The sequence below is a fragment of the Choloepus didactylus genome, chromosome 7 (assembly GCF_015220235.1).
Source record: "Choloepus didactylus isolate mChoDid1 chromosome 7, mChoDid1.pri, whole genome shotgun sequence".
Taxonomy (NCBI): domain Eukaryota; kingdom Metazoa; phylum Chordata; class Mammalia; order Pilosa; family Megalonychidae; genus Choloepus; species Choloepus didactylus.
The window spans coordinates 136350848-136378255 of record NC_051313.1 but is presented as its reverse complement, the minus strand read 5'-3'; the positions used below and the strand labels follow the sequence as shown (position 1 = coordinate 136378255).

The following is a 27408-nucleotide window of genomic DNA, read 5'->3' as shown; positions in this document are numbered from 1 at the left end:
AAAAAAAAGCCCTGATGAATAGCATTTGCCAATTTTCATGGGCACATGTTCCCACCATGGCTGATTTCAAACTACCAAATGTGACATCATCAAATGTGGAGTTGGGGAGAAATGCCCATGAACACCATTACATGGTATTTCCACCATACAGATACAGTAGATGTAAGCAAGCTCACAAGCATTGATAACTGTAAAATGCAATAAAATAATTAGTAAGTGATAAGTTTTGAGTATTACCTTAATTTAGGTTTGTACAGTTTAATTTTTAATAATGGGTGTGTTTAACTGGGTCCAAAAATTTAACAATCAGCTTGCATAAGCCAGTATGAGCTAGTTCTAGTAAACCCCAGGAAAAAAAGCATTTGTACAACATTTGGACTGCAAATATGATATTCCAAAAGATACCTGATAACACATTTAGATACTACCCCATTCATTCACATTGATGTCCTAGCAAACATCTGCTCACAGACTGCCTTCAAAGAAAAAAAAAGTTATCTGCAGTATCTTACTCTGAAAGTCCATTCTACAAACATTTCATTAAACTTCCTAGAGAACATTTTATAGGTGTTCTCTCTGTTGGATTATTCTAGTTGAGAATTTTCCCAGTTTTGAGTTGGAACATTTCATTCAACTTATTACACCAGTGAATTACTACTTTCAGAGATGTTCCCAAAACACCATTTTAGCCTGGTTTCAACACTTCATTCATAAATTACAATACTTTGCTTTGAATTACATCTTCTCTTCTTTCCTCTTCTTCAATTTTAGTAAAGGAAAAATTGACAAACATCATCCAAGCAGTAAACGGGAAGGAAAGAGAAATTTGTTTAAATTACTTATAGTAGATAATCAGTGTCATATAACAGAACTGACCTAGTTCCCTTGGAAGGATCCAGGACTTTTTTTTTATTTCCAAGAATCCTTAACCTTAACCATAACCTCTCTTAATGTTTGTAGTAGGTAAAATGAGGGGCTGGTAGATGATCTCTAAGATCTCTTTCAGATCTTTTTTTTTTTTTTTTAATTTTTTTATAATTTTCCAAAACAAAAAGCAATAATTGAAAGTAGAATAAAAAGAAAAATTCCAGGAAGACAAACTTCTTCCAGGAAGACAATCCTTCATTCGAAAGATTTGCTCAGTCCGCTTTGTTTAATGGATTATTCTGTATTTAATTCTCTAGGAGAAATATACATATTCATCTCTTTCCTTACAGCATAAACGCTCATAAAATGCACCTTTCATAAAAATGATTTGCATGAACATTTGGCGACAGGTGAACTGTTGTTTATGGTCCTAAATGTCTGCTTTTCTTGAGTGTGTTTCTCTGTTGTGTGACTGACTTCCGAGGTCCCCCTGTCACATTGCCTTCTGGCACTGTCCCGGTCACCTCCACCGCCCACCTGCCCTCAGGAGCGGGCTCTGCAGATTGGACTCCTGAGCTGTCCCCACACAATCACCTGCCACACACAGTCCCACAGCGCCTGAAAGACAAAAGCCAACAAGTGGAGTAGAGTGGTGCATGGCCCAGGCACCAGGGGGGAGGGGGCGGGGGCGTGTCCTCACAGAGCCTTAGGGAAAAAGAAGAGGTTCCCGCAGGATGCCTGTGACTGCAGTTGCTTTGAAAACTAACTGAGCCAGGCAGGGACTGTCCTTTCACGTCGCTCTGGGGAGGGCTGGAATTGGCCTCATAGGTGTGAGTCAGACGATCTCCTGGTTCCAGTTAGAAAAGCCCTATCGCCGCCCAGGCCCCAGGTCCACGTGACGCGGCTTATTGTGGCAACAGCTCTGCGCAGCTGCTCAGATACCCGAGCGCCTCCCGCGGAGCCTGCAAGCGCGGGAGGTGCGAGAGGCGGAGGCGCTGCAGGGGCGCGCGGGGAAGCGCCGCACGGCATGGGCTGTGGACCCTCCCAGCCAATTCAAGGACCGAGACGCGTCCGTGCGCCCAAAAAGGGCTGGGAAGAGGGAACCAAGGTAATTCTTTAAGGAAAGAAAAAAACTTCAAATAGCATAAACTCTTTTACTAGCCATTTGCCCGGGGGAGACCTCGCAATTCCCACGGTTAGGGGCGGCGGAGAACAGCCCGAGCAGGGTTCTCTGGAGCCAGTCTAGGGGGTGGGCTGTTGGGAGGGATGGGGACGGGTGGGACCAACTTCATCCTGCCGGGCTTTAGTTGCCCCCTTAATCAGGACTCCGTGCAGCTGTAGGACCACCTTTGAGAGCCTGTTGTGTTCTCTGAGGCTGCGAAGGCGGTCGCTCTCCAGAACAGAAGCAGGAATAATGGGGTGGGATGAGCAGCGTGTTCTGCAAAGAGTAGGTTGCCGGGGATTCTCAGGAGGTGAGAGTTCCTGGAAACTTCCATATGGTGTTGACTTCCGGTAAATGGGACCTTTGGGAGTTACTTAGAGCTGGGAGAGATTTTAGAAGCCATCTGGCTGGGTTCTCTCCCCTTACAGATGAGAACCTGAGGCCCAGAGAGGCCGCGACTTGCCGGAAGCTGCACAGCTTGTGTGGAGGCAGAGCTGGTGATAAAATTTAGGTTTCAAAAGTCTCATTCCAGGGCTCTTTCCACTCCACCGCAAGGTTGCATCCTCTAGTAATCCTTTTGCAGACAGGCGGGGGAATCTTTTAGAGGATGGAGATTGGAAGGATGGGTTGGTCAAGACAGAAATGAGGTCCACGATTACTTCCCATCCTCCTCTCCGTCAAGATTCCAAGTGAGAACTAGGAACCCACAGGGGTCCACGGGAGACAGAGCAGTTACCAAAGATAGGGCTACCCTGTAATTTCTCATCAAAATCAAGATACTTCTGAGAGTGAAAGGAAACATTATTAATAAATTTGCACAGTCTGGCCTAAGGCCAGGCTATCCCTAGCAAACTGGAACTTATGGCCACTCTATAGAAAGACACTGGTTAGTTGCCAGTTAGAGCACCTGTATGTGCAAGGTATATCTGCTGGGCTCTTGGAGTACTTGAAATGCATTCCTTTTCTCTAGTGTCATCTTCTCTACTGCCTGTCCTCTACTCATGGGCTTTCGAACCTGCCAATCCAAATGACTTGCTGAGCTCAGTTCTTCCAGGCTGACTTTTTCACTCCTCCTGGCCATGCCATTCCCTCCTCCTGGAATGCCCTCTCTGGCCCCATCCCCTGTCTGCCTGGTGGATTCCTACTTATCCTTCAGTACTGAGATCAAACACCACTACTGTGACACTCCCTTATCAGATGGCAAATGTCTGGTTAACGATCCTTCTCCTTCATAGATTTATGGGTTCCTTGAGGACAGTTTGGTCAGTCAGTCATCTTTGTAATTACTCGTTATTGCTTTGGAACAATATGTAGGAATAAGGTTTTCCTCCCTTTTCCCAAAAGTACATCAATGCAACTTTAAAGTATTCATCCACTAATCTTTTCCCTTTTTTGTTAAAAAAAAAAAAAACCTTCATTTTTAATTTATTTTACTGGCATGACTATATATAAGATGTTCAATAGAAGAAAATTTTCAGTATCTGTGTTTCTTTTTCTTGCCATTGTCATGATTTGCTCCATTTCTTGATTACTGCTGAAGATAATTTTGTGGCATAGAACAGGAGGGTGTCCTAAAAGCAATCTTTTTTTGAGTGCTAAATACACTAGTTCCTTCCCAGGCAAGCCTCCCTAAGGGCTGGGAGGATTCCGGGGTTCCTTCCTGAATTGCCTAGTTAAGATCATCATCACCCCTTACATGGATGTTTGCACATGTCTCCTGACTAACCTCCCTGTATCTTTTCTCCTCTACCCACCGCCACTTGTCTTCAAGCTGTAAACCTCCATGCAACCTCCAGAATAGCCTTGTAAAATAAAATTTGATGTCAGTCTTCTGCTGAAAAAAGTTCTGACCCATTAGTGAGGCACATAAACCATTAGTGAAGCACATATGAATATCTAGGTTTGATTCCTGGATTCATTACTTATTTGTTGAGTAACCTTGGTCAAGTTATTTAACCTCTCTGTGCCTTAGTTTCCTTATCTGTAAAATGAGAATAATATTTATTTCATAGAGTTATTGTGAGAATTGAATGGATTCTTTTCATAAAAAAGTGCTTATAATTCCTGGAATAGAATAAGGGCTTAATATTAGTTGTTACTATTATTATTATAAGATAAAATTCTAAATCCTTAGCATGACACTGGTACCAACTTGAGCAGGCTGTCAACTTCTCCAGTCTTATCTCTCCCCAGCCTCATATTCTAATCGTACTTTGCCACTTGTTTGTCCCTAAACCCATTCTCCTATTTCCATGCCTTTGCATCTGCTGTTTTCTCGCCTTTCAGACCTCCCAACCACCCACCCCCTTCCTGGTCCACATGCCAAGTTTGTACCCATCTTCCAAGACTGCTCAAGTCCGCTCCTCCCCGAGCTCCTCCCAACACCCCCTTCAACCCCCCCACCTCATGCTGGCAGAGCTGATCTTATAAATACATTCTCTTATATTTTAAGACGTTACTGTATTTATTTGTTTTCATGTTTGTCTCCCATCCTGAGCGGTTGTCTCCTTGAGGACAAGAACTAGTTTTTGTTTTGGTTTGGTTTAGTTTTCTAATCATTGTATCTCCAGTGTTTCCTGCAATGCCTGGTGCAGACCAAGCACTGATGGATATTTCTCGAGTGACTGCATGTCCCTTCCAGTCCCCCAGATTCCTAGGTGTCTTTTTGTCTCATAGCAGCATAACTAGACTAATGCTAGTCGGCAGGAAGGAAATTCAAGGTTAAACTATCCTGAAAATAGACTCAGAGTCGACTCAGGCATACACCTCTCCATGTGCCCCCACCACCCCCAAGCACTTGACTTTGTAAATCTGATCTGGGAAAGGTCAGATTATTATTAATTAAACACTCCATGGCTATAAGTCTAATGCTTTAACTATCTGCATAAATGCATAGGGATCCCAAGTAAGTGAACTTTTCAGAATTCAGTAACTCAGCAGTGTCTCCAAAGTGAGGGAAACATGTTTGCTTGCATGAAATATTTATTTTTCTTAGCTGCACGGCGTTAAAATATTCTAAATGAATCTTCTTGAGACCTGTCTACAGACTTTCTCTTCACTCCTACCTTAGTCTAAAGAGGTGAAAAGACACTGTAATAAAATAATGCATAATATTAAGAAAAGCATGAGATACTTCTCTTAGTTGGAGAAATGCTCTTTTTCTATATAAATAACTCAAAATGCCTTACTGTTGTAAAAGAGGGGAAGGCTAGATTGGAATTGATGATTTCCAAGGATCCTTCATAGTTTTTCCTAATATTTGATAAGAAAATTCTTTATTGACAGTAAAAGGGACTAAATTACTTAAGTTTCAATTTTTTTTTGAAGATCCTATTTCTGAGTGGTTTGGGAAGGATTGTTATTTATTATTACATGTATTAGAAGTAAACTAGGAAAAATCAATGTCTGAGGAACAAATTCATCATATATGTCTACAAATATATTTATAAAATGCTTCTGCCAATAATTTGATTTAAGAAGTTTTTAGCCCCAGGGAGCCACAACAAATAACTTCCTCCAAGCTGTTTGGCAAATTTGTTTCTCCAAAGCATTAGCACACTTATATAATACCTCCAGACCAAAAAAAAAAAAAAAAAAAAAAAAAAACTGTCCATAGTTAAAAGCAAGACTTTTTTTGGAATGTTGATGATTCCCATGCATAGCTGTTAGCTTGGAATTCACAACTTTTCAATTCTGTCAAAAAGTGACAAAGTTTTATCCCCAAGACACTGAAGTAAAAAATAAAATTGATACAAAATGAAGACACAGATTAAATCTGTACCTCTGCTATAATTTCATCTCAAGGAAACAACAAAACCTTCCCTCTGCATCCTCTGCCAGTATCATTTCTTATGTAATACTGATAAACTTCTTACTGGTGTGAAAATATAAACTCTGCATATGCAGATAGAAAAAGAAAACTGTTTTGCCATATCTCCAAGAGGCAAAGATCTTATTAATTTGTAAGTATTTCTGGTCTTTGAACTATGTCTCTTCTGTTGTCTATAAAATTGGATTAGAATGTCCAGAATGTAATGCATATAGATAAGATATTTGAAAGACATTCTTAGTTTTCAAAGAAGAAAACCGTACATTTCTGCTCTGGAAACAGAAGGCTGGTACATGTTACTCAGTGCTAGAAAGTGTTGTTTCATCTGGTAAAGGTTTGGTCACTAATAGTGCTCAAAGGCAGACTGTGTCTAAATAAGTACAAATGCACAAATCTTTGTTAGGACGTGGATTCCAAATCCGACTAGCTATAGTAGCTTTGATAAAACAATTATGAAGTCATTCTAGGTTGTGGTATTTAAATCTATTCCAAGTGGTAGATTGTAGACTATCTTTGTAGAAAACAGCCTTTTAGATGGAAAATATTCATATTTGCTCATTTTTGAATGGGCATTTTTTTTATTAAATTCAGTTTTATTGAAATACATTCACACACCATACAATCATCCATAATATATAATCCACTGTCCACAGTATGATAACATAGCTATGTGTTCATCACCACAATCTGTCTCTGAACATTTTCCTTACATCAGAAAGAACCAAAACAAGAATAAAAAATAAAAGTGAAAAAAAACACCCAAATCATCCCCCCATCCCACCCCATTTGTCCTTTAGTTTTTATCCCCATTTTTCTACTCATCCATACACTAGATAAAGAGGGTGTGATCCACAAGGTCTTCACAATCACACTGTCACCCCTTGTAATCTACATTATTATATAATTGTCTTCAGGAGTCCAGACTGCTGGGTTGGAGTTTGGTAGTTTCAGGTATTTACTTCTAGCTATTCCAATACATTAAAGCCTAAGAGGTGTTATCTATATAGTGCATAAGAATGTCCACCAGAGTGACCTCTCGACTCCATTTGGAATCTCTCAGCCACTGAAACTATTTCATCTCATTTTGCATCCCCCTTTTGGTCAAGAAGATACTCTCAGTCCCACGATGCCGGGCCCACATTCATCCCCGGGAGTCATACTCTGCGTTGCCAGGGAGATTTACACCCCTGGGAGTCGGGTCCCACATAGGCGGGAGGGCAGCGAGTTCACCTGTCGAGATGGCTCAGTTAGAGAGAGAGAGGGCCACATCTGAGCAACAAAGAGGTACTCAGGGGGAGACTCTTAGGCACCATTACATACAACTTTAGACTCTCCTTTGTGGTAATGAGCTTCATAAGGGCAAGTCCCATGCTCGAGGGCTCAGCACATCAAACCGCCAGTCCCAATGTTTGTGACAACATATGCTAGGGGATCAGCATCTCAAAGTTTAGAGATAAGTGAATGGGCATTTTTGTTGTTGTTAAGCCAGTTAAAATGTTCAGTATCTCTACTTGGGAATGTTAACTGTCAACATTAGTGTCAACATTACTCCATATGTGTAACTCAGTGCTTGAATGGCTTTATAAAACGATGGCGCTGCAAAACAAAATGAACTTCTAAAAACACCTGTTTTCCTATTACTGCAGATCCTGGCTTTTAATAAATAGCTTATTTCGAAAGAAGGAAAACAATGCTCAACCTGATTTGCATCTTTATTTTCAGCGTGAACTTTGAGCCCTTGAAAGAAAAGTCTCAGCCAGGATCATCTTTCCCTTTATCTGTAAAAGCAACAGATCTCTTTTTTTGGGTCCTCTTACTATACAGGGACTACACGGTCAGTAACTGTGGCTATGAAGACAGACAGACAGGGAGAAAGAGGAAAGCACTTAGCTACTCTCAGGCTTTCTCCTTGCATCAATTTCTATTTAGACCCACTGAGTCTTTGTTTGGTTTTTCATATTTTCCCATGTAGTCCATAACCACAGAAATAATTAACCTTCACCCCAATGGTTTCCCTGGAATGATCATTTATGTAAACACCATGTGATAAGGAACTACGTAAGTCTCCCTACAAACATGGAGGAATCCCTAATTGAATGATGAGAACCTGAGGGGATGTTGGCTTCCAGAACCTAGATTTTGTGATACTTAGCCTCTAGGAATTTTGAAATTTGAAGTACTTCCAGAAAATGGTTGAACATGTGCCTACATTTTAAACTTTTCTATGATTTTTATTGTAAAAGTAGAAAGAAATCCATGCCAATGTCTATTTTTAATTCAGTTTCCCTAAAGGGAATGTTTTTTGCATAGTTCTTATGATCATAATTTGAAAGCCAGAAGGGACCTCCCTCCTTCCAACTGAGCACCGAGAGGTCCATATCTACCTTTCTAGTATCACTGAGAACCACCTTTTCCCCATCTTCACTGTCACTGCCCTAGTTCATGCTTTAATGAAAAGTCCCCAGAACAACTGTGACCATGGTAACTAGTCCATCCATTCTGTCCTTTCCTTACTTTGACTACCAAGTGACCTTTCCAAAAGCACACCTGATTATTTTATCTTACTTGAATTTACAAGAATTCTACAAAGGATTCCTGTTGCATTGCTCAGGAACAACTATGGTTTGTTAATTTTGGGGGGGGGGGGGGTATGGTAAGAACAGGTTGGCAGAAATGTAGTTATTTTAGATTATCTGTTTTTCTTATTCCTTTGTTTGGTTATTGTTTATTTTCTTGGTGTAGGATAGTGTGCCAGTTTGGCTGTATTATGTCCCCCAAAACGCCATGTTCTTTGATGCAGTCTTGTGGGGGCAGATGTAATAGTGTTGATTAGATTGTAATTCTTTGAGTGTTTCCATGGAGATGAGACTCAATCAACAGTGAGCAGGATCTCTGATTGGACAATTTCCATGGAAGTGTTACCCCACCCATTCAGGATGAGTCTGAATTAAATCACTGGAGCCATATAAAAACCTGACAAACAGAAGGAACTCAGAGCAGCTAAAAGTGACATTTTGGAGAGCAACTGAGAGCGACATTTTGAAGAGGAGCTACAGCCAAGAGAGGACTAAACGCCCCAAGAGCAACATTTTGGAGAACACCATTTTGAGATACCAGACACCAGTGAAGATACCTGTTGTTGATGCCTTACCTTGGACACTTTATGGCCTTAAGACTGTAACTTTGTAACCAAATAAACCCCCTTTATAAAAGCCAGTCCATTTCTGGTATTTTCCTTAACGGCAGCATTAGCAAACCAGAACAAGTAGGAACATGTTGGAAGCAATGTAGTTATTTCAGGTTATTTGTTTTTTCTTATTCCTTTGTTTTGGTTTTGTCTGAAATGTTTTTTATTGTTTGTTTCTTAATTTTTTGATGAAGTTAAAAAAATTAAAAAAAAATTAAAAAAAAAAAAAAAAAGAAATCACAAGCACATTAGCAGTCTATCCCTGTTCCTCCTGTCTCTATAAATTTGCCTGTTCTGGACATTTTTTATAAAAGGAATTGTCTTTTACAAAAGACCACTTCTTTCACTTAGCACAATATTTCAAGATCATTTATGTTGTGGCATGTATCAGTGTTTTATTTCTTTTTATTGCTTAATAACAACCCATTGTTTGGCTATACAACATTTTGTTTTTCCATTTGTCTATTGATGGACATTTGGGTTGTTTCCACTTTTTGGAGATTATAATAGTTATGAACATTTCTGTGCAAGTTTTTGTGTGGACATATTTTCGTTTTGTTGGGGTATATGCCTAGGAATGGAATTGCTGGGTCATATGATAATGCTGTATTTTACTTTTTAAGGATCTCACAGATTATTTTCCAAAGTGGCTGTACCATTTTACATTCTACTTTTTTCCACATCCTCGCCAACAGTTATCTGTCTTTTTCATTACAGCCATCCTCGTGGGTGTGAAGTGTTACCTCATTGTACTTTGATTTGTATTTCCCTAATGGCTAATGATGTTGGGCACCTTATTTTTGTTCTGATTGGCCAACTCCAATTCATTTTTAAAGATAATGTGTATATGAGAAGACACATCTGAGAAGATATACTAAGATGTTAATAGTGCCTCTACCTAGGGGCTAGTAACCCTTATTTTCTACTGCATTTCCTTCTGTATTTATATTTTTGTGAGTATTTAGTACTTTCATAATCAGCAAAAATAATAGAGTTTCATTTTTTTCAAAAATGTTATGTTACATACAGCAGTACTTCTACTTTTCAAACTTGACAATTTACAAACTTGTTCATCTTGGAATCCTCCAGAATGGTCAGCACAGCTTATACCTGGTAGATTCTCCTTGTACCCTGTATTGGTGTCTGGTTGCTGCTGTTACATATTACCATGAATTTAGTGGCTTAAAACTGCACACATTTATTCTCTTTCAGTTCTGGAGACCAGAAGTCCAAAATCAGTTCCACTGGGCTACAGTCAGGTGTTGGTAGGGTTGGTTCCTTTTGGAAATTCTGCAGAGAGAATCCTTTTCCCTATCTTTTCCAGCTTCTAGAGCTGAATTCCTTAGAATCCCTGGCTCGTGGACTGTTCCTTCACCTTCACAGCCAGCAGTGTAGCATCTGCAAATCTGTCTCTGCTTCTGTCCTCACACCACCTTTTCCTCTTGTGTATTCATATCTCCCTCTGCCTCCTTTGATGATGACACTCGTGATTACATTTGGGCCACCTGGATAATCCAGGATAATCTCCCCATCTCGAGATCCTTAATGTAATCACATCGGCAAAGTCCTTTTTGCTAGGTAAAGTCACATTCACAGATTCCAGGGATTAGGACATGGATATCTTTCAGGGCCAATTCTCCACCTCCCATAGATACTTGTGAGCTAAATATTCACAAAGCAGACCCTGCAACATTGCTTTTATCTTCCCAGAAACCATTTTCTAAGAAATCTTGACTCTCACACAGCCTTTCCCTTTTCACAGGCCGATGGTGGTGTGACTCACTCCAAGGAGGACCGCAGACCCCAAATTGAAGCTGCGCTGCCCAAAGACACGGGGGCCCCTGCAGAAGGGCTGGAAAATCAGGCCCAGATGGGGAGCTTACCTGGAACCATTCCAGAAAGTTCTCCATCTCCTGGTGAACAAAACGGAAGATTAAATCCAGGTAAAAACTCCCATTCCTGTTGATTTCCACCAGATACTGTTTCACTAAATATATTTTATAATGTATATTTGGTGGCCCTTCTATCAATTCTTTGTGGGCCATGCAGCCCTTTCTGTGGCAAAGTCCTGTGTCTTAGACATTAGGATTTAACCTGAGGGCTTCAGCGTGTGAGTAGATAATGCTAACCACCAATCCTCTTGTCGAAGAGGTAATTAAAACCATTTTTTTTTAAATAACTAAGAGCGCTTATCGGGTATAGGTGTGGGGGTCTTAGGAATAGGAGAAAAAACAGGCTTTGGTTAAATTCCTTGAAACTCCAACTATGTTACTCTTTCTCCAAGGGGAAGTTTTACATTTGAAAAAGTAAGTAAAACCTATATCTCTCCCCAACCAATATACCAGCAGTGTATAATAAGAAATCTTTCATTACTTAAAAAAAAAAATGCTGTTAATAAACACACCATCCAAGTTAAATGCTTTTCCTGATTTAAAAAATTTTTTAGATGTCAGTTAATATGCTATTTCTGATTATTGAGTAAGGATTTTAATAAAACCAAATATTTTACAAAGAAAAAAAGAGAAATCTTTCAAATTAAACATAATAGAAGTAATTACAACCTGGTGTGCTATTTAGAAACTATTTGTGGTTTTTCCTGTGTTCTGTTTTCCCTTTCCGTGAGTTACCCACCCTGGTGCTGATTTAAGAGACCATATATCATCAGCCTTTGGCAAAAAAAAAAAAAATTGAACTTAACAGACTCCAAGGAAAAGTGCCCTGTTTTGTTTTAGGGGGAAGAATTTCATTTCATTCTTTGTTGCTCTGGTTTCTTCCCTGGGTACAAGTTGAGATTGGAAAATAGATGTGGTAATAAATGGAAATTTTTTCCCCTTGACTTTCCTGGCACTCTCAGGTTTATGACAGATTTTATATTCATCCTCATCTGGTGGTTCTGATTTGGTGTCTCTGAGACCTCTGAGAATGAGGTGGGAGTTAGGGGGATGCAAGGCAGGGACAGCCCTTTTGTCTCTACTGCGGGCTGGGCCAGAAGGTACGTTTTGTTCTCTCTGATAATTCTGTTGATGCAACTCCCTTCTAGACTGCATCACAAATGCTGAATAACCATGTTGTTACCAGACTACAGATTGTTAGGAGGATGGGGACCTTGGCGGGCCTGGGGAAGGAGTCCTCTTGCCAGGTGTTCACTGTTGAAAGCAGTATGGGACCGGGACAGGCAAGCAGGAAAGGGCTGAAGGAGAGTAGCTTGGGGGACAGAAGGGGAGAGAGGGTGTGAACCACGAGAGCCGCTCTTTCTAACATACTGTGTGAATTAGTTTTCAGGAAAGATCTTACCACAGAATGAATTAAAAGCTAGTGCCCGGGACTTGATATTTTTTTTTCTCCCAGTTTCTCACCTATCTCCCACAGACACAGAGGGTATTAAGAAGTATAAGTCTGCTTAGCACAAAATACATTTCCTAAGTATTTCCTCTCTCCTTTTTTAAACTTTTAAGTTTGAATCATTCCAGATTTAGGAAAAGTTGCAAAAATAAAAACAAAGAATACCTATATTCTTTCACCCAATTTCCCCAAATGTTAAACATTTTATCACATTTGCATCATTATTCTTTCTCCCTCCCTCCATTTCTCTTCCATAGACAAGTATATTTTTTCTGAAAGTTGCAGACATAATGCTACTTTTCCCCTAAGCAAGGATATTCATTGCACAATCATGGTACAGTGATCAAAATTGGGAAATTAACTGATGTAATTCTGTTACCTAATCTGTAGACCATATTTAAATTTTGACAATGGTCTCACTAATGTCGTTTGTAAATAAATTTCTGGTTCAGGATCTAATCCAAAATCACATCTTTAATTTATTTGTCAGTTGGGTTTAGTCTCCTTTGATCTGGAAGGATACCTCCATTTTCCTTGTCTTTTATGACCTTGATATATTTGGAAAGTATAGGCCATTTATTTTGTAGAATGTTCCCAATCTGGGTTTATCTGATATTTCTTCATGGTGTTCAGAGTGTGCATTTTTGGCAAGAATACACAAGATAATATTTTGTCCTTAGCACTTCAAATCAGGAAGTACATCTCTTTTAATTTTATTATATGTATATTTTTTGCCATACAAAAGTGATTTTTTTAATACAGTAAAATTTGTCAGTCTTTTCTTTCATTGAATCTGGATTAATCATAGTTAAAAAGCCTCTCCCTACACAAAGATTTAGAAGTCCACCCATATTTTCTTGTATGTTTTCATTTTTTTCAATTACGAAAAATTAATGGCATGAGAAAATGCTAATATAAGTGCTAACTACACGGGAAACAAAATTGTACATTCAATATGAGGCTAAATGTATAAAAATAAAATTTTATATATTAGCAATGATAACCTCTGGATGGTGAGAGTATGGGCATTTTAATTTTCTTTTTCCATTCTTTTCTGTATGTTTCTGGGTTTTCCACAGTTAGCATGTATTACTTTTATAGTCAGAAAGAAGCACATCATTATTTGTCAAAGTTCCCCGATATCCAGTGTCTCAAGAAATCATGAAAATAAATATGATTGACATATTCCAGAGATACCTGTATAAGTAAGCCACTGTAAATGTCAAGCCAGATACTTTAGTGGACTCAGAAAGAATGGAACTGAAATGGTAAAAATAATATTATAGTGTTGATGACAGATGTCAAGGTTGACATCCTTTTTAGAATCATCCTGAGAGAGAAGTGGACCATAATCAGTGAGAATCATTTGCATGATATACTTGGGAGGGAGTGCAGGGAGGTGGTAAAGAACATAGGTGTGCAGTCAGACAGACTTGGATTCAAATCCTGATTAGTTCAGTTCTTACCCATGCCACCTTGGGCAGGTTAATAAGCCTTTCTCTCATCAGTTTGTTCATTTATAAGATGCAGATAATAATACCTCTCTCACAGAGGTGATGTTTGAATTAGATGTTATAAAGTATAAAAAGCACATAGTATACCACCTGGCATGTATAATATGCTCAATAAATAGTCACTATTATTATTTTGAACCTTACAGACGAGCCCACATTCTAACAAAATCATTCTAATTTCTCGAAGGGGTGTCACCTCCAAACTTTTCACTGAATTTTTCTCTGTTGTTTTAAGTTTCTGGTTTATCTAACTGGAAGATAGGTTTCTACCACTCCATACCAAAATCTGTGTAGAGTACTTTAAAATGAGGTTTGCTTTGTTTCAAACACTGCATGGTAGGAAATTTGTTGGAGGTGCTTGAGTGGTCAGTTAAAGAAATCTTTGTAAGAGGTAAGTTAATATTTGGAAGTGAGAAACATCTGATTGGTGTGTTTTTTTTTTTTTTTCTACCTTTCCACAACAAATTCATGAGAGCTGACTTTATGAAAATTTCTAATCTCACTGGCTAATAAAAAGACTCCATCCACTAAGTGGAATGGACGTGACTACTATTGGGACTTCCTGATGCTTTCAAAATAGAATAGAAGGTAGCCCATTTCTAAGGACTCTTATGTCATCTCTGACAAGAAAAGCAAAACTGAATTTGACCCTACGAACCAGCCATATTTATTTCGTAACGCAGCTTGTTTGCTTATTTATGTAATTAGGTGATTTGTAATTGAGGGAGGGGATCTCTCTCATTAGGGCAGATTGTTTTAGTGCTTATTTTTGGAATCAGTTATGAAAATCTAATTGATATCACTGTACTCCAACTGTGATTTGGTCCAAAGACGCCTTTCCAAAGGCCTAGTTTTACTTATGTAGATGTAGCAGATGGCGCAATTGTAAACTCAGGATTGCAGAACTAGAAATCTCTTGGCAACATCGCGCTGTTTATCCTTTGTATACAAAGCATAGAAACCAAACTACAACTCACAAAGGTTACCAAAAGAATATCTCATTCTTAGCTGTGGTTTAGCTTCATAATTAGCGCAGAGATTTCATGTCTTCATGCCCAAGTTATAAGTGTTACAACAAAAAAAGTATTACATAGCAGCACATGAAAGGCTTTTGTTATGTTCATATGCGACCTGCTAAATAAACATTGTATTATATTGATGTGTATTCTCTGTAAGAACATTAAGAATTTGAAATTCAGATCATCACAGAGATTTATAATGAAACAGATCTTTAGGTAAGAGTGGTGTATTAAGATTTAAATATGTGGCATGATTAATAAGGCATCTATTAAGCATTTGATTGAGAAAATCTTCATGCTTAAATTTTACCTTCTTTTTTTCTTTTTCTTTGGAAGACCTTGTGACCAATGGATTAATCAGTAAACCCCACCACCTAGAGAATCAACAGTGGCAAAAGTCATCAGACATCCTGGAGGAACTAATTGTTCAAGGAATAATACAAAGCCACAGTAAAGTATTTAGAAATGGAGAATCATATGATGTCATGGCAAGTAATTTTTTTAATTTTATTTATTGAAAAATTAAAACAAACAAAACACAAAAAAACACATTTCAAACAAAACAAAGGATTAAGAAAAACAAATAACCTAAAATAACTATTTTGCTTCCATGTTCCTACCATACCCAAGAAAATTAACAAACCACAAGCAAACAAAGGTATAAGAAAAACCAAATAAGCTAAAATAACTACACTGAAACTAATTTTTTTAATGCAGTAGCTTTTTTACTTGATCAAAAAATTAAAAAAAAAAATTCAAACGAAACAATGGAATAAGAGAAACAAATAACCTAAAATAACTGTATTGCTTTCAACATGTCCCTATCATACTCCAAGAAAATTAACAAAGCCTAATAGAACAAAGAAATAAGAAAAACAAATAATCTAAAATAACTACATTCCTTCCAACATGTTCCTACCATACCCAAGAAAGTTTGTAAACCATCATTCCTGAACATTCCCATAACACTGAGATTGCCCTCAATAGCTTATCTGTACTTACTAGATTACCGTTCCCCCTTCACTAGTTGCTGTCTCTCTCTATGTCCCCTACATTCTACAATATAAAGTAGTTATTTTACATTTTTCACAAGGTTCACATTAGTGGTAACATACAATATCTCTCTTTTTGTGTCTGGTTTATTTCACTCAGCACTATGTCTTCAACGCATGGCAAGTAATTTTGTAATAAACATTAGCTTATTGTTAAACGTAGTAATTGGATAGGATTGATCATGAGTCATTTTTTCCAGCATATGTATTTTAGAGTTACAATGACAACATTATTTAAACCAGTTTTTTTCCACAAAAATTCCTCACATGGCCCCACACAACTTTCTCTACTGAATAATTAATGATTATGATCCTAATCATTAATGATGAATGAATCCACCAAAACATGTGTTATGTTTAACTAAATTTGAGGCATAATAAGCTTTCATTTGACAACTTTCTTTCAATAATTGCCTTCTTTCAGCAATTTTTATTAAGAACAATTTTATTAAGTACTAGGCATCATACTGAAGCATTCAAGATATAAAACAGAATCAAACTTAATCAATAAGAAAGCAGTCCTAAATGCCAAAGCTAAAACAGATATGTTTATACATTTATACACATACGCACTGAAGAGAAAACTGAGGAAATAAGTACAATTATAGAAATTATTATGCTATTATTTTTCTTTGTTGATTCTTCTTGACTCCTCTGTGGTTGTTTTTCCTTAGCTTGAGTAATATTTTTACTCTTATTCCAACTAGTTGTGGTCAAAGTTTAGAGTTCTAATTTTTTTAAGGAAGTTCTATATAAACCTGCTTGAAGGTTAGCAGATTTTATTGTTGTTTTATTTGTTATAGTTTGTTTGGGTTTTGGATTTTTTTAAGCCTTGAGGATCATCAGTGGGACATTCCAATGACACTGCTGGAAGGCCTAAAGAATAGTCAGAAGAAAAGTGGTGAAAAGAAGAAATAGCAAGGAAAAGTAGTCTGGGAGGAAATGAATGAAAAAGAAAAGAACAGAAACGGTGGGGATAGAGATCAGAAATTACATCAAAGGCTATTTACTCAACGGTTGCCATCCCTGTTTTATAGGGAAAATGGTACATTGGGAATAAAAAGACTCATTATTTAAATTGAGTTTGCCTCCTAGACAAAGTCACTTAATGTTTGAATAAAGGTACTATTCTTTGTGTGTAGGGAATGTTGAGAACTCATGAATAAAAGCCGAAGAGGCTTTTTTTTTTTTTAAATGAAGATGGAAAATGATCCTGCAGAAGGCATTTGGGGAAAGGGGAAGAATTTGCCAAATCTTATGAATGATATCATCAGGCTACCAATAATAAAAGGATGTAGAGGGAAAGGCGAAGGTAAAAAAACAGATGCTATCATGGAAAAGATAATGTCAACCTCATAACAATTATACTGCATGATTCTATCATGATGCAAGGCAATTTGAAGTACCTTTTATTATTTGAAAAGTATTGGAGGAAAGTGGCCTTCCAACATGGAGGGGGAGGGGGAGATTTTCTAGCTACAGGTTAAGTCTCTGAGGGTCAGAATAAAGATGTGTCAAAGGGAAAGACAGGAGGGCAGACTGAGTGGAAGAGGACTGTGGAACATTCCAGAGCTAAGGGAAAGTTATAGACACCTTCACGGTAATATCACTGGGGATGACATTAAAACATGTTTCATTGAATCAGACTCCAGAGATGAAGGAGTTCAGGCATACTCAGACCTGTGTGGGCATAGGCCAGGTTAATTAACGAGGCACATTGTGAAAGAAATGTGTTAATTAAAAAACGAAAACTATGGGCTTGACTTTCAGTAACATCATTAAGTGAATCAAAGATAGAGACTATTTTCATATTATATGAGAAATGGAATCGTTGCTAGAAAGGTCGTTGGCGTGTTCTCAAAAGGATTTAATAGTGAAAGGACTGCAGAGTTAGGTAAGAACAACACAATTCTCCCCCTCCCCCCCTGCCCCCAGGCCCCCTTTTGATATTGGGCCAAGATGTCCCAACATCTTGCAACAGATCAGGGCAGCAACACACAGCTGTGTTTTACTCCCTAAAGCAGCTGGTTCTTAACCTGGCTGCAGCTGCACATTTGAATCACCTGGGGAGCTTTCAAAAGTCCTGTTGCCCAGGCCCCACATGGGACCACTGCCTGGGAGGGGGACATGGCATTAGAGCTTTGGAAAGCTCCCCAGGTGATCTGCATGGGCAGCCAAGCCAAGAACCAGTGCCCCAGAGGCTCGGCAAACATGAATGCTAAGCCAGTGCCCACCTCCAGTAGAAAGCTCTGAAGGGTTAAAGCTTCTGAAACTGTAGCCCCCACCCCAATCCCACCTCACTCCACACATCGTGAAGGAGAATTCTAACATATTCCTGAAAATGTAACATTTCAGAAATGGGGACTAAGCTTAGACCCAGAAGAGTATGTAAATGAAGAAGAGGTACAATTGCTCAGAGACTGCGGTAAAAGCCCTTCAGTTCAGGTGTAGCTGAGACCACAGTGGGTCAGATACAAGGGGTCTTGCATATTTTGGGAAATGTCATGAGGCCAATGTAAAAAGAAGAGAATAAATATTGAAGGACTGAGTGGGGAGCCAGCAGTAAGAATGGAAATATTTATTTAGACAGTTAATGCTTTTAACTATCTGATGCTTAACATTTCTTAAGAGAAAAAAAGACCAGATATAATATAATAGGCTAAAAAAACAAAGACTCAATGGAAATTAAAAAGATGGTCCAAAAAAAAAAAAAAAAGAATATACTGTCAGCAGGTACTGAAATGTGATGAATCTAATTAGACATATAAACAGTATTTCTTCATTGCTACAGAAAAAAATTTCATTTATAATGAGAATAAATTCAATAAATGTGAGAATATTTTAAAAATAAGACATGTAGATCTATAATATTCTTAAATACAAGGGAATTTTACACAGAGATCTTCTTAGCTTTATCATCTTTAATTCAGTTATCAATTAGAGTGAAATGTAATAAAGGATGCTGAAAAATGAAAGTCATCCATTCAGTGTCTTAATCAGTGGAATCCCCTGTGAGTCTGTCTCTAGGGCTTCTTGGGAGCGTCTGTCCATTGCAGAGGCCTCTTTCGATTTTTTTCTTAATTTTTATCATTTGCTTGCTGGAAAGTACTATAAGCAATTTCATAGTGCCCTCTAGAAAACTAGCTTTCAAGCATATTCATACTAATAGATTTTTATGCTTACTCAAAAAGAAGTAAAATGACATAGAATTAAAATACTAAGAAGCAACCTATCAGATTACATGAATCTTTCAGTGTATATTTGAGCATCCTGATGAGATGTAAATGGCTCTGTTATACACTTGCATTGGTTATGTGTACATATATATCAGTATGTGTGTGGACTAGCAGAGATCTCTTTAGAGGGATGTGATTGGCTCTCATTTATCCACATAGGTAGGATCCACTTTAGGTATATTTTACCCCAAACTCATTTCCCTCTGCCTCTTTGCACCCCGTGGCTCTCCCTACACAAGGCTCTGTGAAGCTGCTTTTGAGCCCCCCTGTCTCTAGTCAAAGTTTATTCCTGTTTCCATGTGACTTCTTACTTGTTCACATTGCATCAGAGCCTCTCACACTATTTGTTGAAACTCCTGGGGAGTTTTTAAAGGAGAAGGAAGTTGACTGGGTTAAGATTAAACAATGCCACGTAAGGTGCAGAGTGACCTTCCCAGGAGGTCTAAAAGCAAAGGAACAAGACTGAACTAACCTCTTGCGGAAAGCTTTGGCCCATGGCCATCCTACGCACAAGACTCTAGTAAGGGAACATAACCAAGCTAGGTTCAAGCCAAGGTCAACAGTTAATTAGGACAGCTCTCAGAAGTACACAACAGATGCAAGAAGTAACACATACAAGTCAGGATGGCTAGAAATAAGACCCTCTTCTTACCACTGCGTCTTTGGGCTTGGCAGTCCCCTGACAGTACCTTAAAGAAAACAATTGAACTGGTAACTTCTATAGGCTTTGAAACTTGATTTTTAAAAAAGATTTCTACAGGTAGCAACTCTCTAAGGATAATGGGATCATTGTTACTCATCGTTTTAAAGTGCTAACAGTTGATAAATCCAGACCTCATAGAACTCGGTGGTAAAGCATACAGATATCTTTCCACGGGTCTTTTAGGCAAAATGGCAAACACAAGAGAGAAAGAAGGCTGCATGGGTAAGATTAACTTTCAGGGGGTAGAGAAGTACAAGACTTCATAGGAATCATTTTGAGATAAAGCCACAGGAAGAGTCTTTCCAAACTGGAAAACCCAATGTTCTCTCATGACTACTGACCTCACGATGTTATTGAAGGTTGTCCAACTGAGCTTTCTTTTTTGGACCTTGAATAACTATTTAATTTTCTTTTAGCCCCCTGTGAGTGACCATCCCTGAAAGACCATTTTCATACTGATTTCACAGTTTCTATAGTTGTGCTGCCCTAGCAAGTATGTCCCTTGTTTTGGCAGATGGCTTTTGCCAGCAGGAAGCCTGAGAGCCAAATTTCATAAAAATAAAACAATAGTGGAAAAATAATACCTGTTCTGACAAACATCCATGGTTTCCATGTGGTGAAAAAATTTTCTGACTGCACCTGAGCCGAAACATCCATAAATGCTTTTCCTTAAAAAGACTTTCTGAGCATCGTAGATTTTTTAAAGACAGAGGGGACCTTAGCAGTTCTCAGTCCTCACTGTTTTACAGCTGAGAAAACTGAGTCCAAAGAGGAGGGGACTTACCTCATGTCACACAGTCACTAGGAGTAGAGCCTAGGTTAAAGGCCAGGCCTCCTGCCTCCTGGTCCAGTACATGTCCAATGCTCATTCCTCTTCTTGGTGACAAATGTTGTGCCCTCTTTATGACTTTGTGTGCTGTCATTGAAAAAGTCATTGCTTTCATTGAGTGAAAACTCACTACCATTTACTGAGGCTAAATATAGATATGCATGTATGCATATGGCTACTATACACTGTATATAATATACTTAGATACAGGAAATTTATAGTACTTTTCTTTCTTTTTCAACAATATTGTGAAATCAGTATTATTAAACCTGTTTTACAAATGAGGAAGCCAAGGCTTACAGAGTTTAGGTACTCAGGCAAAGTCACACCCTGGTCCAGCCAGGATTCAAACCCAAATCTGAGTCCAGATCTGGTACGTTTTTCCACTGTGCTAGCCTGCCACTCTTTGTCTATTTATTTTCTTAGGACCTGCAGCATTTATCCTGAAAATCCAGCCGTTTAGAAATCAGAATGAATATCAATAGCTCTTTTGTCTTTAAAAGAAGTCTTTAGAGAAATTATCTAGAACAATAATCAGTTCATTTTATAATGAAGACTTAAAGTTCATTAAAACTTTCCCCAGGCATAATAAATCTCTTATATTGACCTAGAAGGATGTTCATATGAAATTCAGGAAAGCAAATTGCACAGCAATGTATATAGTATATTCCCATTTGTGTTTTGTTTAACATTGCAGATGTACTTGCATATACATATATGTATATAAATATATATGCATAGAGAATGCCTGAAAAAAACAACCAAACCTCAAGGTTCAGGCTGAGGAGTGAAATTGGAGGCTGGGTAGTTAAACAGAGGATTAGGAAATTATTTGCTTATTTAATATTTTAAGTTTTATAACATAGAAAACTATTTTTGAAAAAGAAAAACGTAGATTTAAACTTTAAAAATTCTCTACAGCAATTTTACTTTTTTGTAACTAGAAATTATTACTAGAAACTCATTATTACTGCACTGAACTATTTAAAGGGTAGTTGATCATATAAAAAGGAATTTTTTTTTTTAGCTGTCATGGAAACATTTGTAAAGTACCAACAGCAATATACAGCATAAAGTTGCTGCTGTGCGGTAATCGTTCTCTCTCCTCCATGAGACCAAAAATAGTACAAACGATTCTCTGTCCCAAGTGAAAGTAACTTGCAGCTTGTGAATTATAATAAAAGCATCAGGTTTAACTTTTTACCTTGAACTACAAATCCATTGCTCATTAGCCATCTTTTTCCATCTTGTCTTCATTCTCAAGATTTTTTTTCTTCTGAGTGCTCTTCTGTCCAGTTTCAGAACATCTTTGCACTCTTGGTGTGTTTTCTGTAACAAATAGCCTACTTTTTTCTAGGCATCTAATAGATTTTATCTTTAGGCATTAAGTCTGTTGTTGCCAGCTTTCATGTTGTTGCTGTTTTAGTCAACTACTAAATATACATATGCATGTATGCATATGGCTACTATATAGAACATTAAGATTTTTAGGATTAACATTTTACACTGTTTCTTACCGCTCTCCTTTTCCCCTCTGCCAATGAATGCTTCTTTCTGCACTTTAACAAATGTCTTCCTCCAGGTGAACACGACTGAGAAGCCGTTGAGAAAGCCACCAGCCAGACTCAAAAAGCTGAAGATCACAAAGGAAGTAAAGGATCTCACCATGAAGGACATAGAAGAGAAGATGCAGGCTGCTGAGGGGCGGCGGAAGGTACCTGAGCTTTCAGATGCTCTAGTGCTTAGATGCTTTGAGAAGCACTTGCTGCTTGCTAAAACGAGCCCATGCCAGACCTTTCCTATCAGCAGCCTTGATTGCATGCATCTGTATTGACTGTTTTAATCATCTGTATGTTTCTTATGCTGTATTCTTAGATTTTTTTTTAAAAAATTCTGTGTTGTAAAAGAATAAAGCAGTATCTTGAAGTTGGTTGGATTACCAACAACACCCAATTCTTAGAATTAAATAAAGTATGGAGTTTTCTTCATAAAATAAAAGGAAAGCTTTAATTGGGGGTAAGGGATGGGATGGGATGGGGAGTTGAGAGGAGGCACTGCAGATCAGCTGACAACAATTATGGAAGCTTTGCACATGTGGTCCCTATAACCCTCTATCAGCAATTCTGCCCGGATGGTTCACCACTTTGGGCTGACTGTCTTCATTTCACATCTCTCTCATCAGTCTCTAAAGGCAAGGATAGACCACCCATTCCACGAGGCCAGGGGCTGTGTCTGTCGTCTTTAACAGCGGGTCCTCAACAGACGTTTGTTAAATGACTGAATAATGAAAGAGAGAAGCTATAAATGTTAGTCACAGGCAGTATTAATGAGAATTTGTAGAAAGTTACTCAGGCTGTTTTCCATTCTTTAATCCTCCTTTTCAGACCAAAGAAGAAGAAATAAGAAAAAGGCTACGGAGCGAGCGACTTTTGCCCTCGGCCGATCACACAGATTCAGCTGAACTGGCTGGGACTCGGGTTCCCTTTGCCAAAGGACTTGAAACTGTGAGTTCGGCCGTGTTTGAACCATCTGACCTGCAGGGAGGAAAGCCGTTGAAAAGAAAGAAGAGTAAAAGTGATGCAGCCTCAAACGATACAAACTATAATTATGAAGGCATTGGGGTCGTGGAGTCGGACATGTCCTACAACCAAGCGGATGACGTATTCTAATAAGCTGTTTTATGTGAGTTTGGTAAAAATGCATCTGTTCTCCCCAGTTGTGACATTCTTGACAGGTCTCATGGTTTGCTTTGACTAGCTGCCCCTTTCTCATTGGGACTTGGGCTTTAGGCTTAGGAATGATTGCCTGAGTAGCAGGGGCTGGAGATTAACTGAGTCAATTAAATGGCTGTATTAGCTAAAAAAGGAAAGTTTTGACCAGCTTAGATATTATAAGATTGGCATTCTCCATCACTGTGGTTTCAAATATTGTGAAAATGCCCTTAATTTTTTGAGTCCCTTCCAACTTGCCCTCATGGGTTTGTGCCAAATGAAACCCATTCCTTTTTGCTTCTGCCCCTTGGCTATGCTTTCCATTTGCCAGTCCTTTCACAGGTTCTACTGCCAGTGCCTTGCTTTCCTGCTGGCACTTGGAGCTGAGGAGTTCACTGGCCTTCATCTTACTGGAATTATACCTTCCTTCTTCCCTCTTCCTCACCACCCACATCCAATCAATTATCAGGTCTTACGAGTTTACCTTCTAAGACCTCTTGCATCTTCTTTCATGCTTTCCCCTGACTACCTAGTTTAGGTCACTCCACCACCGTTCATCTCGACTGGGATAACAGCCATAACTGTATTTACACAACAGTCTTCTGTTTAAAGCCCTTGTGTGCAGACTCCCTTATGTGACTCAAGGATCTCACCTGTACTGAACATCTTTCAGTTCCTCAAACCCACCACACTTTCTCTATCCCCTGGGCCTTTTGCAACAGGCTCACCCTTTCCTTTGACCAATTTTCAACTTTACTTGACCAGGGCCTTCTTGTTTTTCATGTCTGAACTCAGACTTCACCTTCTCTAGGAAGCCTTCCCTAAACCCCCAGATCTGGGTCACTGTCCTCTCTCAAAATTGCCCTTTTGGCACAGCTCATCTTTGGACTTATCACCCTATTAGGAATTGCCTGTTATGATTGCATCTTTGCCACTAGAAATTTTCAATTCCAACAGGTTGAAGGAGTGTGTCCATCTTGACCATGGCTGCATTTTTCGTTCTTTGTAAAGTGAATGGCACAGGAGTGTTGTGTCAATATTTATTTACTGGATGACACCCCCAGGGGCAGGAGGACAGCTCCAGGAGATGGCTGGTTGGCCAGAAACCACTGGCTGGGGACAGTGCCAACCTGACTTTAGGACAACTCAGCATCCCCCATTTATCCACTCCCCTTGGTAGCTCAAAAATGGACACTTTAAGTTCCTATAGCCTGAAGGATTGAGGACTCCTGGATTCAGTGAGGTTTGATTTGGGGGGCAGAAACCCATTCCAGGCCCAAAACTTCGAGTCAGAGTCACCTTTTACAGTGTGATCTTGGAAGGCTCTCTGTTTCCTTATATGTTAAACTGGGTTAGCCACCTTTACAATTGTAGCAAATAAAATGTGTTTAAAAGCACTTTGTAAATTAAAATATGCCATGATATTTATAGCTTATTATTTATATAAAATCCCATGTGAGCAATGTGATGTATTCACTCATCCCGAGGTTTTTCTACAGAAGTGCTTCCATGGTGGCATGTGCCAATCTTATGAAAGTGTCCAAGGACACTTAGAAAAAGATTTGTGTATTATTCAGATCTCTGATGACAAAAAAATACATTTAACACAAATTTATAGTAGTTGTAAATGAAATTCTCAAATGTGATAATACAGAAATACTTTCTCTTGAAATCTTATGCCGTTGCCTTTGTTATTTACAGTTGCTTGAACACCATGTTTTGAGTTAAAATATGTACAGTATAGAAATGAACATTATCACTGACACCGTGGCCTGAAAACCTATCTAGGTATATATAGTTGAATACACAAAAGAGAAGCACATCCCAGATGATAGTCTGTGTGTCTGCTTCATGATACCATCCACTTTAACAGGATGGGAAGGAAGATGATTAAAATTGAGACCACCTGGATGCCAGGAGCTGCACAAAGCTCTAAACATATCACTACTCACAAAATCCACCTGAGGGTTTAGGGATGAGGAAACAGAGGCTCAGAGATTCCCAGCAACTTCCCCACAGCAACACAGCCCTTAGCATCAACGAAGAATGGAGGTTGCATTTGAATCTTGCTCTGCCTGCCTCCAAAAGGTTTTCAACCCCAACCCTGCAACAGTTTTTTTTAAGCTTCAAGAAATTGAGATTTTTCCATGATCGTCATTGTTTCCTTTTTTTTTTTTTTTTCCCCTAAAGGATTTCTTTGAAAAGAAAGACTGACATTTCTAAATTATAGCCTCTGGGATCATGTTAAGTTTATGTATTGAAATACCATAATTGGTTTTCTCATTCTCAAAACTTACATACACGTTTTCAACAACCACCAAGGTATTTCAGCTAAAGTCAAGCTGCAACTCCAGGAAGTTATGGGCCCGGCAGGGGAGAAAAGATTAGGTAAACCGCTCCATAATCTTCTTAACTGGCAACAACTGAAAAATGCCTGTATTGTTTTCCTGGTGAAAGAGGACCTTACTGTACCTAACAGAAGGTACTTGTATATATATTAATCCTCTAGTTTCATGGGGGGGAAAAACTATAGATAACTTATATTTCACATACCATATATTAAAAGTGTATTTTTAAATATTACACATATATTTTTAAAATGTCATAGTGTATTGCTAGAGTGATTACCAGTAATTTATGACTGGGCCTATTTCTAGGTTTGTTGTTCCATTATCAAGTTAACATCGCATATTTGAAGGAGTAAATGCAGAGAATATGGCATTCTAGAGATGAGTATTTTAAGTTGTGGCTGAACATAGATCTTATATTCTTATATGTAGTGGAACTTATGTCTCAAACAGGTAAATAAAGATCATTGTTTTTAAAATAAACTATAGCACATGACCATTTGTGTTCTCTGTGCCATTTTTTATTGCCTTTTTAAAAGAAAATTTGTGTTTTTATTTTGGTAATTATATAACCAATACGTAATAGGAAATACAAACAGAAGGGGAAAAATAAAGGAATCCAACACTTTTCCGTCTCCCCAAGATAACTGCCGTTAACATTTTGCTGTATGTACTTTAATACTTTTTCCTGACAAAAATATAATCATACTACACAAGCTGTTTTATAATTCACTTCTTTCATTCGGCAATCTCTCTCTTAATAACGATGCAACATTGTTAAGTTTCACTATTGTGTTTCTAGGGGTTTCTGCAGTGAAAGGCACTCAAAACGTATGTTTCCACTTCTGTTTTTAAAACGTTGATCTGAGTATCTCAGAAAGCAGCAGCTGCCACCATTGCTTTGTGGAGCTCACAGCTTTGCTTTGTTTTTATTCTCAGTCACTGCCCTTTGGTGAAAGGCTGTAGTGCAAATGACCACTGAAAGTCAGGTGCAACCAGTTTTGCAAATCCACCTCCAGTCTCCTGCTCGGGAAGATGCAGTCACCTTATCGCAGTTCTTATTCAGCACACTGAGATCCCTCAAAAGCTCATGTGAAAAATAGACAAGAAGAGTGACAATTATATCCGAGTTGGCTATTTATTTCATTGGCTACCCACATTTGCAAAGGGCTACTGGCAGAGACGTGCTTGCAGTTAAGAATCTGAACCTTTCTCTCTTGTCATTTAGAAACAAGAAATTACAGTTGTAAATATAAAGGGGTTGGCTATTTTAAGCACCAAATGCAATCATTCTAAACAGAGTCATAAAGGCAAGGTTTTCTTTTGCAATTTCTAGTGATTAATGCATATATTTCCTTGCTAAAACAATCCCTAGTCCAAACACAATATATAGTTTTTAAAATGTATCTGATAATTCATGCTTTTTCCTGCTTCATTTAAAATGAACAGCCTTGCCCATTTGTTAAGTGGAGGAAAGACTGCACAGCCGATTACTGTAACCGAACATGTTGACCATCTTGATGGATTAGCCTAGCCAGTGGTTCACCAGGGAACGTGTTAGAAATGGAAGTGCTCAGACCCCACCTCAGAGCGACAGAATCATAAACTG

General features: G+C 38.4%; 1 protein-coding gene and 1 long non-coding RNA gene across 3 annotated transcripts in view; one reads left to right on the top strand and one right to left on the bottom strand.

Annotated features, from left to right (window-relative positions):
• The window catches only part of LOC119539546, a 38122-nt gene that overhangs the window by 269 nt on the left and 10445 nt on the right, over positions 1–27408 (bottom strand). Inside the window, exon 3 of one of the 2 annotated variants that reach the window (XR_005217901.1) lies at positions 22813–23017. The exons of the other annotated variant lie outside the window; for it this stretch is intronic. This is a non-coding gene — a long non-coding RNA (uncharacterized LOC119539546). Of the gene's footprint in view, positions 1–22812; positions 23018–27408 lie in introns of those variants that run through there. 2 annotated transcript variants of the gene reach the window in all.
• Positions 1749–26295, top strand: STMND1 (stathmin domain containing 1). Its single transcript, XM_037843213.1, has 5 exons — positions 1749–1975; positions 10808–10988; positions 15257–15408; positions 22323–22454; positions 23125–26295. Exons 1-5 carry the CDS (start codon positions 1895–1897, stop codon positions 23407–23409), a joined length of 831 nt encoding a protein of 276 aa, XP_037699141.1. The 5' UTR covers positions 1749–1894; the 3' UTR covers positions 23410–26295.